General features: G+C 38.4%; 1 protein-coding gene and 1 long non-coding RNA gene across 2 annotated transcripts; both read left to right on the top strand.

The window, feature by feature from the left end:
• Positions 1-9,495: 9,495 nt before the first annotated feature.
• LOC141652326 (uncharacterized) lies at positions 9,496-11,340 on the top strand. The gene is made up of 3 exons (XR_012547145.1): positions 9,496-9,639; positions 9,731-9,803; positions 11,289-11,340. It is a non-coding gene; the product is annotated as an uncharacterized LOC141652326 (long non-coding RNA).
• A 4,351-nt stretch (positions 11,341-15,691) lies between these two features.
• LOC141651723 (uncharacterized) lies at positions 15,692-16,198 on the top strand. The gene has a single exon (XM_074459424.1). It carries the CDS (start codon positions 15,713-15,715, stop codon positions 16,196-16,198), a length of 486 nt encoding a protein of 161 aa, XP_074315525.1. The 5' UTR covers positions 15,692-15,712.
• Positions 16,199-16,872: the final 674 nt, after the last annotated feature.

The raw sequence follows: 16,872 nt of genomic DNA on the forward strand, positions 1-16,872 counted from the left end.
TCCCATCTTACAGTCAAAGATTGCCTTAACATTATTATACCTTTCAGTTCTAGCTTGCTCCTGAGACATAGCTTTCAGGTTTTCAACAATCTCATATGCCGACTCCACGTTCTCATATTGCTTCTGAAGCTCAGTGTTCATGGTGGCAAGAATCAGACAACAAACATCAGTATTAGCATCAGAATGCTCTTTCCACGCGTTCCTGGCGGTGGTATGGGCATTACTATCTGGTTTCTTAGGTAATTCCTTCTCAAGGACATATACCTTTTTCTCCTGCTTGAGAACAATTCTTAAATTGCGATACCATTCTAAGAAGTTTGAACCATTCAACTTTTCCTTCTCAAGGAGGGAACGGAGAGAAAATGAATTGGTGGTATGAGACATTATCTACAACAATATGAATATGCAAGTGTAAGTAACATGTTAAAATATGCGACAAATGAATCCTAAACAATTTTAAGATAATAAAAATTTTACATGTAACCCTCATACACATACAATATTCCAAGACCCCAAATACCTATAACTTAAGTGAGCTTTGGCTCATCGCCCAAATTATAAGGATTAAGGTAAATGCCTCTATGTTAATTGCATCTCATATACAACTCTCAGTTTGTTAAATAATCATCATATGAATTTTAACTACATGTCTCAAAGTTCAAAATTGTTTTGAAAAACTTTGTTAAGACAACCAACCTACATGTGTGGATTGTTATCCACCTTCTCAACTTACCTAACCAGAATGCTCTACGTTGGCAGACCCATCACTTGACGATATAAGTTTATTACAGTCATTAGGCTGGAAAGGCATAAACTTAATATTCAAATTAAGGGATTAAACATATATGTCAATCCATATTTCGAGTATAAGAACTCATAAAATTATGAAAAAATACAGGTCATCACAAGATAATATATGTGAAAACATAACCAAAAACTACTGGAAAAAACGAAGTTTAGCTATTTTTAGTCCAAAAATGACATTTTTATCATAAAATCACATTTTAATGCCATTATTATATAAAATGAACAATAAAAATCCATAAATTAACCAAAATATCCTAAATACATTTTAGGACCAGAAAATTTAACATGCATAATTGATTTCGTGATATATCATAATAAACACAAATTTACAAGTTTTATTTGTTAATCGTATAACTCGGAAAAACAATAACCGATTTGCATGCAAACAACCTAAGGCTCTTGATACCGCTTGTTGGAGAATTATTAATCTCATTAATTAACATATTCAAATATGTGATAATCTATTTAGTCATAAAATAAATTGTTGATCTTATGCATGCAAACATGAATAGAAGTAATAAAGAAATCGTTTTCCTTACTATGTGATTTCTGTTTTATGGGCACCAACAAGATCTCCTTCTTGTTAGTTCTTGAGCTTTCCAACAATGGATGAACAAGATTCAAGTCTAGAATCTCTCCCAAAAGCATATACCCAAAGAAATCTCTTAATAACCAATATTATTTAGATCTAGTAACAATATTAGTCTTACTTAAAATATGACACAAAAATTAATTTTGTTCTCTTGAAAAATCGGTTCAAAAGGGAGTGATTATGTGAATTTATTTCTCTAGAATTTTCACAAATTGTAGAGAGTATAATATTTTCTTACACTAGAAAAATATGATAATTGTGAATGAAAAATTGTAGAGGAAATACACACAATTCCCTTGGTAAAACCGGTTGGAGGGAGAGGTGTGTCCAATGCATGGGCTAGTTTTTCTACCGAAGAAAAGATAGGCATGCAAGGCTAAGACTATAGGTAATTATTGTGTTTTCCACTTAAAAATAATCAGCACAATTTTTATCCTAAAACTCCCTCAATTTCGGTACACACACATAAAATGGATGAGTCCATTTTATTTGTGATTTTGTCAATATGTCACATGTGACACATTACATGACATCTTATATATAAAATGTATTTTTAAAAGTTAAAAAATCAACATATTAATAAAATATGTCACTTATAAAAATTAGCATAGTAATTCATAATTACTTGTACCAAAAGTGTTTCCGAATTATAAACTACAACATTCTGTATTTATAATAATTTATTCATTCCGTTTCAATTGTTTTCGTAAACAATAATTTCATCTAAGTAATAAAACAATTCGATTACTTAGACCGTGTCTCATTTAATCAAATTACAATAAGATACGTTAACTTTACTCACAAAATCATCCGTCAATTTTAAGCAATTTAATTAACTCGTATCGGCATACGATTAATTAAATAATCAATTAAGAGTATTTCCCTATAGGTATGACCTAAGGGGATCAACTGATCACCACCGTCGCACGACCGTAATGTCAAACTCTAGTCAGCCAATCATTACCGATATGTGTGGAACAGTTGACTGTAAAATATTACATCACACATGTATTCTTAAAAACGAGATTTAAACATGTGATCATCATGATCGACAGTTGTGATCGCATTATTGTCGGAGGACACATATTCCAACAATATTCTATATGGTTCAACAAATTCCCGCTTTTTTATGATGGCAAGTCTCCTAAAATTATGACTAAGTATGTAGTTCCCCCTCAATATAATACCGTCATCTTTATAGATAAAGATCAACGCAAGATCAAACAATTATATTCAATACCAAAGCTTTAAGGACTGTAAGAGACAATCGGTCTTGACAAGGAGCAAACTTAGGCAAATACTAAAACATGGTCATTTCTTCCCCCTCTTGACATCATCGAAAAGACGAGAACAGACATAAAACGACTAGAATGATATCAACCGAGGCAAGAAATATATATTAACCAAAGCATATATTATAGCATAAGAACGATTTCAACATAATCAAGTCCTACATATAAAGTGTGTAATACAAACCAAGTTGAGTACAGATTTTGTAGGAGAGAAGGAAAGTAGTCACTCACCTAACTACGACCTACAAAAGCATGCATGCAATCTAACGTGATAGACATCTCTAGCTACCGTACATATACACTCCAACCAATCGAGGTCCAAAACACATGCCGAGGACTTACAAAGTAATGTGAGGTGAGGTAATTGGGTAAGAAGGGGCAAAATAATTTGGATATGTGGAGGTAAAAGCCAAGCTAGCACCGATCACAACCAAAAGTAACCATATTCCACTTTCCAACCCAACATAACAGATGATGCACCGTGCCAAATATGGCACAAACTCACTTACATAACCAAGTAATTCTCCTCAAGTAATATGGAAATGAATTAGAATAGGAGTAATAAGAGATTTTTGCCTTTTCATCTTTTATAGTATCATTTTTCTCTTTTTTTTTTTGTGTATTTTTCTCTGTTTTTTTTTTGTTTCATTCCATCTTTTTCTTCTTCCTTCCAATATCCATCACAAAAGCAACAAAATTGACCACAACAAGACTTCCAAAATTACCAACAAGACTAGTTTGACAAGGGTAGGCCAAATGGAATGTAGTAGAATAAATAGGTCAAAACAAGGCAAATTTGGCTAATGTGAGGGTAGTAGGTAAAACGTAAAGGAATGGTCGCTTCTCCACATGTGTCACCGCCACAAACCCCAGTGTATACAGGTAATAAGAGACAAATTTCATGCTTATGCAATTTGATGTTACATGCCATGTAAGGAGTACTACTCACATCCTAAATGAAACCAATCATGAATGTCATTGGTTTATGAAGCTCTAAACCTTAGAATGTATATGTGATAAACAAGAGTTATGGTTTGGATACAACACAAAATATAATAGACTAGCAAACGGAATATTCTCATAAAATAATAAAATACTATATAAGAATGTACTTGCAACGGAAAATACGAACACAGTCATACAATCTCGTCAAATCTAGTCATTCATACAGGAAATAAAATATTTATGACCAGTTTAGTTGCCACTGATTAAACCAATTTCCAACCGTAAAGTCTCAAAACGTTCTCTAGCTAAAGGCTTTGTCAAAATGTCTGCCCAGTGTTTTTCAGTACTACAAAATTCGAGTTTTATATTCCCTTTTTCAACATGGTCACGTATAAAATGGTGTCTAATTTCAATGTGCTTGGTACGCGAGTGCTCCGCGCGGTTTTTAGAAATAATAATAGCACTCGTATTATCGCATAAAATAGGAATACAACCTACATTAAAACCATAATCACATAACTGTTGCTTAAGCCATAATAGTTGTGTACATACCAGTCCTGCTGCAATATATTCAACTTCTGCTGTTGAAAGGGCAACTGAATTCTGCTTCTTTGAAGCCGACGTAATAATGCCAGGTCCAACGAACGTGGCAACGCTTGACGTACTTTTCCTGTCTAGAGAACATCCTGCGTAATCCGCATCTGAATATCCGACAAGGTTGAAATTGCATTTCATTGGATACCATAAATAAAGTTTAGCCGTGCCGATAAGATATCGTAAAATCCTTTTTACGGCCGTCATATGCGATTCTTTGGGTGATGATTGATATCTCGCATAAACGCATACGCTAAACATGATATCTGGTCTACTTGCAGTCAAATATAACAATGACCCAATCATACCTCGGTATGTTGTTTCATCAACTGACTTACCGTCTTCATATAAAGTTAATTTCTTGTCTGCTACCATTGGAGTAGACATGGCATGGGAATTTTCTATTCCGAACTTTCTAATTAACTCCTTAATGTATTTCTGTTGATGAATCTTGATGCCATCCTCAGTTTGTTGAATTTGTAGACCTAGGAAGAATTTCAATTCTCCCATCATACTCATCTCCAATTCGGAAGTCATCAACTCTGAAAAATATTTGCACATGCCACAGTTGGTCGATCCAAAGATAATATCATCAACGTAGATTTGGACAACTAAAAGGTCAGAACCCTCGGATTTTAGAAATAAGGTTTTATCAACAGATCCTCTATTGAATCCACTGTCAAGTAGAAACTTTGATAATGTATCATACCATACCCTTGGTGCTTGCTTTAATCCATATACGGCTTTGTCTAATTTAAAGACATGGTCTTCAAATTTGTTATTTTTAAATCCAGGGGGTTGTTCTACGAAGGCTTCTTCCTGTAGATATCCATTTAGAAATGCTGTCTTGACATCCATTTGGAAGAGCTTCATTCCTTTATGAGCTGCGAACGCTATCAGAAGTCTAATAGCTTCAAGACGAGCAACAGGTGCGAAAGTCTCGTCATAATCTATTCTTCTTGTTGATTATAACCTTGGACCACCAATCTTGCTTTGTTTCTAATGATACTCCAGCATCATCTAGTTTGTTCCAAAAACCCATCTCGTTCCAATGACAGATCGATCCTTAGGTCTAGGAACTAAGTGCCAAACCTTATTTCGTTCGAACTGTTGAAGTTCTTCTTGCATGGCTATAATCCAATCTGATTCAGCAAGAGCTTCATTGATATTTGTTGGTTCGATCATGGATAGGAATGAGTAGAAAGAGCAGAAGTTATTTAAGGATCGTCTTGTTTGAACACCCTTCTTAATATTTCCAAGAATATTGTCTATAGAGTGTGAGCTCTTGTATTTCCATTTGGTAGAGATACTTGGCTCTTCATCGTTATTTGAACTTGACCCAACTTCATTTGGCTCAGAATTGGAGGAAGTCCCCCCTGAATTCAATCCACATGTTGTAGTAGAGCCATTTATAACTTCGGACTCTGTACCTTGATTTGGATTCAATGTTATAGTAACATCACCTATAACATTAGGTTGGGAGTTCTTATTTTGAGTCAATGTTATAGTATCATCAACTATAACTTTGGTTTTCTCCTTTTTATCTTTTGAGGAACGATCAAGTTCATCACTTGTTCCTTCAATCTCATTGTCCTCCAATTCTAATTCCGGGGGATCGTCTCTAGAAAGACGAAAGTCAGGTTCGTCCAAGTCTTCTTCCTCATCCTGTAAGGGCTTATCAAACACGTTATCTTCATCAAAAATAATGTGAACACTTTCTTCAACACAGAGAGTTCTCATGTTAAAGATTTTGTAAGCCTTGCTATGATCCGAGTATCCTATGAAAATCGCCTCATCACTCCTAGGGTCGAATTTGCTTAACCTATTTTTACCATTATTGTGAACAAAACACTTACTCCCAAAACAACGAAGGTGGGAGATGTTAGGTTTACGACCTCTTAAAAGTTCATAAGGGGTTTTCTTAAGGATAGGTCTTATCATAGCACGATTATGGATATAACAAGAAGTACTAATGGCTTCAGCCCAAATGTTACGAGGTAGACCACTACGCAAAATCATTGTACGAGCCATATCTTCCAGTGTTCTATTCATACGTTTAACGACACCGTTTTGTTGAGGAGTTCTTGGTGCAGAAAATCTATGCCATACACCATTAACTCTACAATATTCTATAAAAGCTTGATTATCAAATTCAGTGCCATGATCCGTACGAATAGATACAAGATTAGTCTTATATTTATTTTGAACAAGTTTCATAAGACAATCAAATTCATCAAAAGTCTCATCTTTTGAATGAAGAAAGATAGGCCATACATACCTTGAGTAGTCATCCACGAGGACAAAGACATACCTGGGTCCTCCTCGACTTCATACATTCATAGGACCACATAAATCCATGTGTACTAGTTCCAAAGCTTGATTTATGCTTACTACTCTTTTCGGTTTGAAAGATGATCTGACTTGTTTGCACCTAGCACACGTGTCACACATCTTTTCTTGCTCGAACTTGACCTTAGGTAGCCCTTCAACCAAGTCCCACTTCTTGAGTTTGTTCAATGTTAGTGAGCTAATGTGGCCGAAGCGTTTGTGCCATAAATAGGGATCATCAGTGTAACTTTCATGCATGTAAAAGAGTTAGTAGGCACAGCATTTAGATCTACCATATATACGTTCCTTTTCCTATGGCCTTCAAGAATAACATTGCTTGTTCCTTCAATTATAATGCGACAACTATCAGTATGAAAAACAACTTTGTTACCTTTGTCGCATAGTTGAGATATGCTTAGCAAATTGTGCTTGAGACCATCCACTAGATAGACATCACTGATTGCGTGTGACTTAGAAATTCCAATTTTGGCAACGCCAATCACTTTTCCCTTTTTATTGTCTCCGAACGTCACTTTTCTTCCGTTGGAAGGTTTGAGTGAAAGAAACAAATTTTTATCTCCAGTCATGTGTCTTGAGCATCCACTGTCAAGATACCATTGATTGTTTTCTTTCACCATTACTTGTAGAAAGGATTAGATACAGTTTTTAGGTACCCAAGCTAGGTTGGGTCCCTTATGATTAGTTACTCTATATACCAAACCCTTTCGTACCCAAACTTGTCTAATGGTTGTTTTTCTAAACCTGGGTAATTTTGTTTAGGAGGAGTTGTAGGTTTTAGGGTTTTCTCTTGGTCTAGGGGTTTCTTTAGGTTTTGGAATTTCTCTAGGTCTACCATGACTGTTTTCCTTGTGAATAGGTTTGCTTGGTTTAGGTCGACAAGGAGTTTGTGAAGTGCTAGGTTTCTTTGTATAGTTAAAGGCCATGTTGTAGAACCAACGGAAGTTATTGTTTCTTTCTTCGTTCGGTTCATCTATAGGGGACTCATTATCCTCGACAGTTGTGTCAGCCATTTTAACATGGTATTTTTCCGTATATCATGAGCCTTTTTGACACAATTGTTTTGGATGTGACCCGTATGACCGCAGTAATTGCAAATCAAATATTCAGGAAGATCGGCAAATTTCCTTTTTCTGAAATCAAAATCCGAAGGTGTTGATTTGCATTTAGAGTGATCTCCAGGGCTGTAGCACTCATGTCCTAACCCCATCTTTATATTATTATCAGATTGTTCGGTTAGGAAGTTTAGGACTTTTGTGCTACCTTCCCACTTATCATGGACTTTCCTAGCATGTAAGAGTAAGTCTTTTAGGGTTTTGATTTCTTCATGACATTTCGTGTGATCTACATCATTATCCTTCTTAAAATTATCACGAAAGTCCTGGAATCTTTTCTTAAGAATGAGTACAACGTCTGAATGTTGTTTCTTAACATTGATTATGTCGGTTTTAGATTCCTTTATTTGTTTTGTGAGGGAATCTATCTCTTTCTTTTGGTCTAAGTTCACTGCTTCATTAGATGTGACCTTAGTCTCTAAAAGTTCTTTGCCTTTTCTAAGTTCTAAAGTTATAGCTTCATTAGCTATAACTTTGGCTTGTAGATGCTTAACGTTGAGTTTTATATCGGAGGTTATAGCTTCATTAGCTATAACTTTAGACTCGAGATCCTTTTTCTCAGCGTTTACTGTTTCTAACGTTGTAGCAACATTAGCTGTAACTTTAGATTTCAGCTTTTTAGCCTTTGCCTTTAGAATTTGATTCTCTTCAGCAATATCAAGAATCTGTTCTTTCAGATCCTTTAGTTCCATATCCTGTTCATGACATTTATCAAGGAAATGTTCGAAGTATTCAATCAAGGCATTTCTAGATAGTTTCTTAACTCCTTTCTTAAGTTCAAGATAACTTACCTCATCATCGTCATCTTAATCTGATTCTCCTAGAAAGCAATAATCTGAGCGAGAGTCCAAGCTATCATTATCATTGTCATAAAATAGGTCAAGACTGACGCTACTTAAGCAAAGATGGGCAACTTCTTCATCTTCTGACTCCTCATCATCTTCTGTGTCAAGATCTCCCCAACATGACGCCAACATGACTTGCTTGAATTCTCTCTTGGTCTTTTCTCTTTGAGCCTTGTCCTTAATTTTCTTCCAAGTGGGACAATCCTTAATCATGTGATCAGATTCTCCACACTTGAAGCAACCTCTGTTAGTAAATGACGATTTTGATTCTGTTGCTTTCTTGTTAAAGGACTTGTTGTTGTTAGAAGTAGACTTTGTTTGCTTGTTTCGAAAGATCCTATTTTTAATACGACGAGCAAACAATACGGTCTCATCCTCTATGTCGGAGCTGACATCCTCGCTTTTTAAAGCCATACTCTTATTTCTACTAGGTTCAGCGTCATCTTTATTAAGAGTAATTTCATGGGCCATGAGAGCACCAATGAGTTCTTGGTAGGATAGGTTTTCAAGATCTCGTGATTCCTCCATTGTTGTGACTTTGGCACGCCACTTTTTAGTTAGGCTCCTAAGAACCGTCCTTGCAATGTCCTCGGTACTGAACATCCGTCCTAGGTTTTTCAGTTCGTTTATAATGCTTGAAAAACTTGCGGACATACTATCTGTAACACCCCGCCCTTTCCTTATATTTTAAATAAACTTTTAAGTAATTTTTATTAAATAATTATTATTTAAAGCTTATTTTTATAAAATATCGTCATAGTCGTATAACGATAATAATAGTGTAGATTCTAATAATATTATTCTCCGTCTTGAGTTATAGTAGGCTTGAGACGAAAATTCTAGTGGAAACCGACTCATTTTGAGTTATTGGGCTTATCATGACTCATGGGCCTTTTCCTTCTCTTTTCTCTACACAAAACTTCAACTAAACCCTCACAACTTCATCCTCCTCACTCCTAATTTCTGAAATTTCCCAACAACCACACCACCATTGTTGAACCATCTCCACTCAACCCTAAAATCACCATATCTCACTCAATTCTTCACCAATCTTGTTCCTTTTCGCGCCATTCTCTTCCTTTTCTCATTCCCCTTCTTTCTAAGTAAGAAAGTTGTCATCTTTTCCTCTATTTCGAAATTCTCATCTTACAAGGATGTGGATTCTTGACTTAATATCTTTATTTTTGTGTTTAGGGGAGAATTTGGACGACCCGGAGGAGGATAGCTACATCATTGACGACTCAATAGAAGATTGAAGTGCAAAAAGGTAACGGTGATGGGTTACTCGACATTATGTCAATTTGGGTGTTTATATATGTTATAGTTTGTTCAGATATGTGTTAAAGTTAGATTCTTTACATGTTTTTACTTGTTTGTTGTTGATTGAGTTTTGTGTGGAATCTCTCTTGGTGGGTTGAAGAAGTTTCTAGTCTTTTGTATACATGGATGAATTAGTAAAGAATCCGTCTTATTCATGCTTAATAATTGTGCTTAATTATGTCATGAAGTTGTTAGTTTGGAATTGTTTGAATTTGAATCGAACCTTGTGTTTTAATCCCTCTTTTATGCTTTGATTTCACCCTTAATACTTGTATAAAGTTGCTTGGGTAATATATGGTGGAATTAGGATTGTAATGGCATGATAAAAAAATGATTTGGGGATGAAGGTGAATTTGTTGTGTCGTGCAAATCAGCACCACGGCGCAGGCTGCGCACTCAGCCTGGACCAGTTTTCTTAAAATGGCCATAACTTCTTCGTTACTTGTTTGTTTGAGGCTTATGACCTACCGTTAGAACCTTAAGAGGATAAGCTATCACCTCCAACTGGTTTCACCTCATTATTATGTACAGAACTCAAGTTATGACCGTTTGAAGTTGACCCTTGTTGTAGTCGAGTACTAAACTTGTTGTTATAGATTGGGTTTTGAGTTTCTTGTTGGGTATGCATCTTAACTTTGGTTCTAATGCTTGTGTATGATGTGTTGAGACTCTTTTATCATGGGAGTACTTGATGTTTCTTATACCTTTATACTTATGCATGCTTCACATGAATTGTTTACGTTATGTTTGTGCAATCGTTTCCACTCGTATTTGTGACCCAAGTGTGACGACTTACATTGTGTGACGACTTGACTTTCCCTATTTACCCCTTTCGGACCTTTGGTCACGAGTGTGAGCCATGTTTCCGGATTGGGTTATCTTTCCTTCTTTGGACCTTTGGTACGAGTGCGTGCCATGTTTCCGAATTAGGATATCCTTCCGCCTTTCTTCGGACCTTTGGATACGAGTGCGTGCCATGTTTCCGATTAGAGGTTACTCGACCTTTGGATACGAGTGCGTGCCATGTTTCGAGTCTTGGATACGATTTGGTATCTTTTGTCGAATCGGGTGTCGCCCATCCCGAGAGTCTGGATCCAGGTTTAGACTAGGACCGTATTATGATCGTCGTCCTACCAAGAGGTTGGAGTCTAGAGGGTTGTCTTGTTTGAGTCTATACTTTGTAAATTGTCTTACGTTTGAGTCGAGTCAATATTTGACCGTTTGACCAAATTATTCCTCTCTCATTTATGCATAACTACTCTTATTGCATTTTGTATACTAATCATGATTCTCTTGTCACCGTAAGTATTTATTCTTATGCTTGTTCGTTTAATTTAAATTCCTAATTACTTGTATTTTGACATTTTGTGGCTGGGAGAACCCTGAGTTACTCCCCACTGACTGTGGCTTTCATATTTATTATGAATGACAGGTTGGTGATGAAGCTTAAGTGGGGAAGACCGTGTGAGCTAGCGAGTTCTTACCTTAAACCTTATTTAGCTATCACTTTAATAGACTCTCCTACTTTTAGACTCATGTCCATTCGTGGGATATCTTTTCCCCAATAAATAGACTTGTGTTGTAAACTTAACTTTAACTATCTAAACTTATCTATCGTGTTGGTGATACCTCGCGTTGGACTTCACTAGAAGCCTTAAAAGTTTTAAAAATCTCGTGTTTCCGCCACGATTTACTAGTTATATTTAGTTTCCTCAACGAGGGGTGTCACAGTTGGTATCAGAGCATATATTGCTCCCGACGCGCACACGTGTACCCCAACTTAAAATTCTTACTTGACCTTGAATAATGAATGAGAGATGGGTAGAATTAAGGACCTAAGTTGGTAGCCTTTTTGTGTATGTTTTGTGATAGGTTCTAACTTGTTTGCTCTTGTGCAAAAAGATGGTACGACCAACCAATGTGGAAAGTGCTATCATGCAAGCCCTCACTCAAGTGCTTGCTAATCAACAAAATGCTCAACCCGCTCCCCCTCTACATGAAGCTAACCGTCAAGGAAGCTATGCTTGGATTGCAAGTCAACTAGCAAGGAACAAGGCTAGGACCTATGGTGGTGAAGTGGATCCCGTTGCTCTCTCGGAGTGGTTTCGTGATATGGAGAAGAACTTATCTCTCTTTGATGCCCGAGAGGAGGACAAGGTGAGGTTAGCCTCTCACTTTCTTGTGAAGGAAGCCGATAGGTGGTGGACCTTGACCGGTCCTACCGCTACTCAAGACCCCAACTTTGATTGGAGTCGCTTCAAGTCACTTGTGGAGACTCGCTTCTACCCTAAGGAGCTCAAACAACAAAGATTGAAGGAGTTCATGGACTTCAAGCAAGGGAAGCTATCAATTCAAGCCTACACCGACAAGTTTAATGAACTTGCTCATTATGCCTCCAAGTTCGTGAAAGATGAAGAGGATCGTGTCTACTTCTACAAGAACAAGTTGAATCCTAAGGTGGAAAGCATGGTGAGAAGAAGCTCAACTACCTTTGTGGAAGTTTATGATGATGCCATTTGGGCCGAAAGCTCTTTGAAGGCCATTGAAGAAGAATCCAAACCCCACTCCTCTTCTCATTCTTACCGTTCTAACCTTCATGGCAAGAGACCATTTGTGCCTTCTACTCCAAACTATGCCAACAAGAGGAGGTTTGTACCAAGGATACAAGACCATGGAGGACAAGAACCAAGAGTACAAGAACCAAGAGTTCAAGAACCAAGAGGACAAGCTCACACCTCAACTAATAGGCTTGGGAAAGACCGTAAGTGCTACCATTGTAGACAAGCCCCACACCCCGGAGTTGGATGCTATGGCAAGCCCTTAACTTGCTTTCATTGTAAGAAGCCCGGACACCGTATGGCCGATTGCCCCGAGAAGACTGATGCTCCTACTCCAAATGCTAGGCCAAGAGGAACTATCTTTGTCATGAGTCGAGCCGAAGCCGCCGCTCATCCCGATATCATTACGGGTATGTTCTCAATTTTTGATCAACCTTGCCTCATTTTATTTGATACCGGCTCATCTTTATCTTTTATATCTTCCAAGTTCTCGGAAAAACTAGCTCTTGAGCCCATTCCTAGTGAGGAAACTTCTATATCCTTACCTTCCGGAGAAATGTTCTCTTGCTCCCTCACTTTCTCCGACATTCCTATTTCTATTTCGGAGACCTTATTCCCCGCTAACCTACTTCGTTTTCCCCTTGAGGAATTCGATGTAATTTTGGGTATGGATTGGTTGTCAAAGTATGATGCAAGATTCGAGTGTAGAGACCAAAAGATTCGCCTCAAGAGTCCGCTAGGCACTCGTGTGTCCTATAGAGGAGTCCGTTCCCAAGAAGATGTGAAGTTGATCTCCGCTTTGAAGTTGATGAGTATGAGGAGGAAAGGTTACCAAATCTTTCTTTGTGTGGTGACTTCTACCTCCCCTCCCTCACCAAAGATTGAAGAAGTGCCCGTGGTTTGTGAGTTCGCCGATGTCTTTCCCGAAGAATTGCCCGGAATTCCTCCCGAGCGTGATGTTGAGTTCTCTATCGACCTTGTACCCGGAACCGGTCCGATTGCTAAAGCCCCGTACCGTATGGCGCCAACCGAGTTGAAGGAGTTGAGGAAGCAACTTGATGAGATGATTGAGAAAGGATTCATTAGACCTAGTGCCTCACCTTGGGGTGCTCCCGTTCTCTTTGTGAAGAAGAAAGATGGATCCATGAGACTTTGCATTGATTACCGTGAGCTTAACCGTGTCACCGTCAAGAACAAGTACCCTCTAACAAGAATTGAAGATTTGTTCGATCAACTCAAAGGTGCTTCTACTTTTTCCAAGATTGATTTGAGATCCGGTTATCATCAAATTCCCGTTCGTGAATCCGATATTCCTAAGACCGCCTTTAGCACGAGATATGGACACTTTGAGTTTAAGGTGATGCCCTTTGGTTTAACCAATGCCCCTTCTATCTTCATGGACCAAATGAACCGGACCTTTAGTGAGTTCTTAGACAAGTGTGTTGTGGTCTTCATTGACGATATCCTCATCTGCTCCAAGTCCGAAGAAGAGCATGTCGATCACCTTCGTATCATTTTGGAGATTCTTCGTCGTCAAAAGTGGTTTGCCAAATTCTCCAAGTGTGAATTTTGGTTGTCTAAGGTGTCCTTTATAGGCCATGTTATATCTAAGGATGGTGTCATGGTAGACCCTTCGAAGATTGAAGCCGTGATTGAGTGGAAGAGTCCAACCGATGTTGGTGAGATCCGTAGTTTCTTGGGTTTGGCGGGTTATTACCGTCGCTTTGTGAAAGATTTTTCCAAGCTTGCTAGACCGATGACTCAACTTTTGAAGAAAGAGACCAAGTTTGTGTGGACCGAAGCTTGTGAAGGAGTATTCCAAGAGTTGAAGAAGAGGTTGACTACCGCTCCCGTGTTGACCTTGCCCGAGGATGGAGTTGATTTTGATGTGTTTTGCGACGCCTCTAAGATGGGCTTGGGTTGTGTTCTCATGCAAAATAGGAGAGTTGTTGCCTATGCTTCACGACAATTGAGAGCTCATGAGGTGAACTATCCCACTCATGATTTGGAATTAGCCGCCATTGTTCATGCTTTGAAGATGTGGAGACACTACCTCATTGGAGTCCATTGCCGCATCTACACCGATCATAAGAGTTTGAGGTATATCTTCACCCAAAAGGATTTGAACATGAGACAACGAAGATGGTTGGAATTGGTGAATGATTACGACGTAGAATTGTTGTATCATGAAGGGAAGGCAAATGTGGTTGCCGATGCCCTTAGTAGGAAGTCTACTCATTCCTTGAGTGCCATTCGTGTGCTCCCCGACGACCTTTGTGCCGAGTTTCGTAAGTTGAGTTTGCAACTTGTGGAGAGTGGCTTTGATTATCTTGGTGCTATAGTTGCCGAGCCCGTTCTTCACCGTGAGATCCTTGATAGCCTTGTGGACGATGCTACCTTTAAAAGTTTTCAAGCCAAGCTTCTTGAAGGGAAGGCAAAGGATTGTGAGATTGATGCTAGAGGTTACCTTCGTTACCGAGGACGCATGTACGTACCCGATGCCGTTGATTTGAGGAAGAGAGTTCAATATGAAGCTCATCTATCCCCTTATTCGATTCACCCCGGAGGAGACAAGATGTATAAAGATTTGAAGCTTCAGTATTGGTGGCCTAACATGAAGAGTGACATTGTGTCCTATGTTGGAAGATGTCTTACTTGTCAACAAGTGAAGATTGAGCTTAAGAGACCCGGTGGTTTGCTACAACCGTTGGATGTTCCTTTATGGAAGTGGGAGTCCATTTCCATGGATTTTGTGATGGCCTTGCCCAAGACCGTTGGTGGAAAAGATGCCGTATGGGTGGTGGTAGATAGGTTGACCAAGTGTGCTAGGTTCATTCCTATCAAAGAGACTTGGAGTTTAGACCGTCTTGCTAGTGCTTATGTTGAAGAAATCGTTCGTTACCATGGTGTTCCTAAGGAGATCGTGTCGGATCGTGACCCGCGATTTTGTTCGAGATTTTGGAAAGCTTTGCAAGATGCTATGGGTAGTAAGTTGTTGATGAGTACCGCTTTTCATGCCGCTGCCGATGGACAATCCGAGAGGACGATTCAAACTCTAGAATACTTGTTGCGTGCTTGTGCCCTTGATTTTCATTCTAGTTGGGAGAAGAGCTTGCCTTTGGTGGAATTTTCTTACAACAATAGTTATCACGCTTCTATCAAGATGGCCCCGTATGAAGCCCTTTATGGAAGGAAATGCCGTAGTCCGATTTGTTGGGACCAAGCGAGTGATGTTCGTGACCTAGGACCCGACAAGTTAGCCGAGACGATTGATCAAGTGAAGCTCATCCGTGAAAGAATGAAAGCCGCCCAAGATCGACAGAAATCTTATGCCGATGTTCGCCGTCGACCCTTGGAGTTTGAAGTTGGAGATAAGGTGTTCTTGAAAGTGTCCCCGATGAAAGGAGTAAAGAGGTTCGGAGTTAAAGGGAAGTTGAGTCCAAAGTACATTGGACCTTATGAAGTGATAAAAAGGATTGGTGCCGTGGCTTATAGATTGGATTTGCCCCCGAGTTTGGGTAAAGTTCATGATGTTTTCCACGTGTCTCAACTTAGGAAATACATTAGCGACCCTAGTCATGTGTTGCAAAATGAAATTCCCGAGCTTGAGCCTAGTCTTTCTTTCGAGGAGAGACCGATTCGTATCTTGGATAAGAAGGAGAAGAAGCTAAGGAGCAAAGTGGTACCCTTGGTGAAAGTGTTGTGGAAGTGTGGTGATGTAGAAGAAGAGACTTGGGAGCCGGAGGCTTCCATGCGTGTCAAATACCCTAGTTTGTTTTCTTAAGGTAATACCTTTTCGTTTCAAGTTTCGAGGGCGAAACTTTTTGAAAGGAGGGATGATTGTAACACCCCGCCCTTTCCTTATATTTTAAATAAACTTTTAAGTAATTTTTATTAAATAATTATTATTTAAAGCTTATTATTATAAAATATCGTCATAGTCGTATAACGATAATAATAGTGTAGATTCTAATAATATTATTCTCCGTCTTGAGTTATAGTAGGCTTGAGACGAAAATTCTAGTGGAAACCGACTCATTTTGAGTTATTGGGCTTATCATGACTCATGGGCCTTTTCCTTCTCTTTTCTCTACACAAAACTTCAACTAAACCCTCACAACTTCATCCTCCTCACTCCTAATTTCTGAAATTTCCCAACAACCACACCACCATTGTTGAACCATCTCCACTCAACCCTAAAATCACCATATCTCACTCAATTCTTCACCAATCTTGTTCCTTTTCGCGCCATTCTCTTCCTTTTCTCATTCCCCTTCTTTCTAAGTAAGAAAGTTGTCATCTTTTCCTCTATTTCGAAATTCTCATCTTACAAGGATGTGGATTCTTGACTTAATATCTTTATTTTTGTGTTTAGGGGAGAATTTGGACGACCCGGAGGAGGATAGCTACATCATTGACGACTCAATAGAAGATTGAAGTGCAAAAAGGTAACGGTGA

This window comes from Silene latifolia, chromosome 4 (assembly GCF_048544455.1).
Source record: "Silene latifolia isolate original U9 population chromosome 4, ASM4854445v1, whole genome shotgun sequence".
Lineage (NCBI taxonomy): Eukaryota > Viridiplantae > Streptophyta > Magnoliopsida > Caryophyllales > Caryophyllaceae > Silene > Silene latifolia.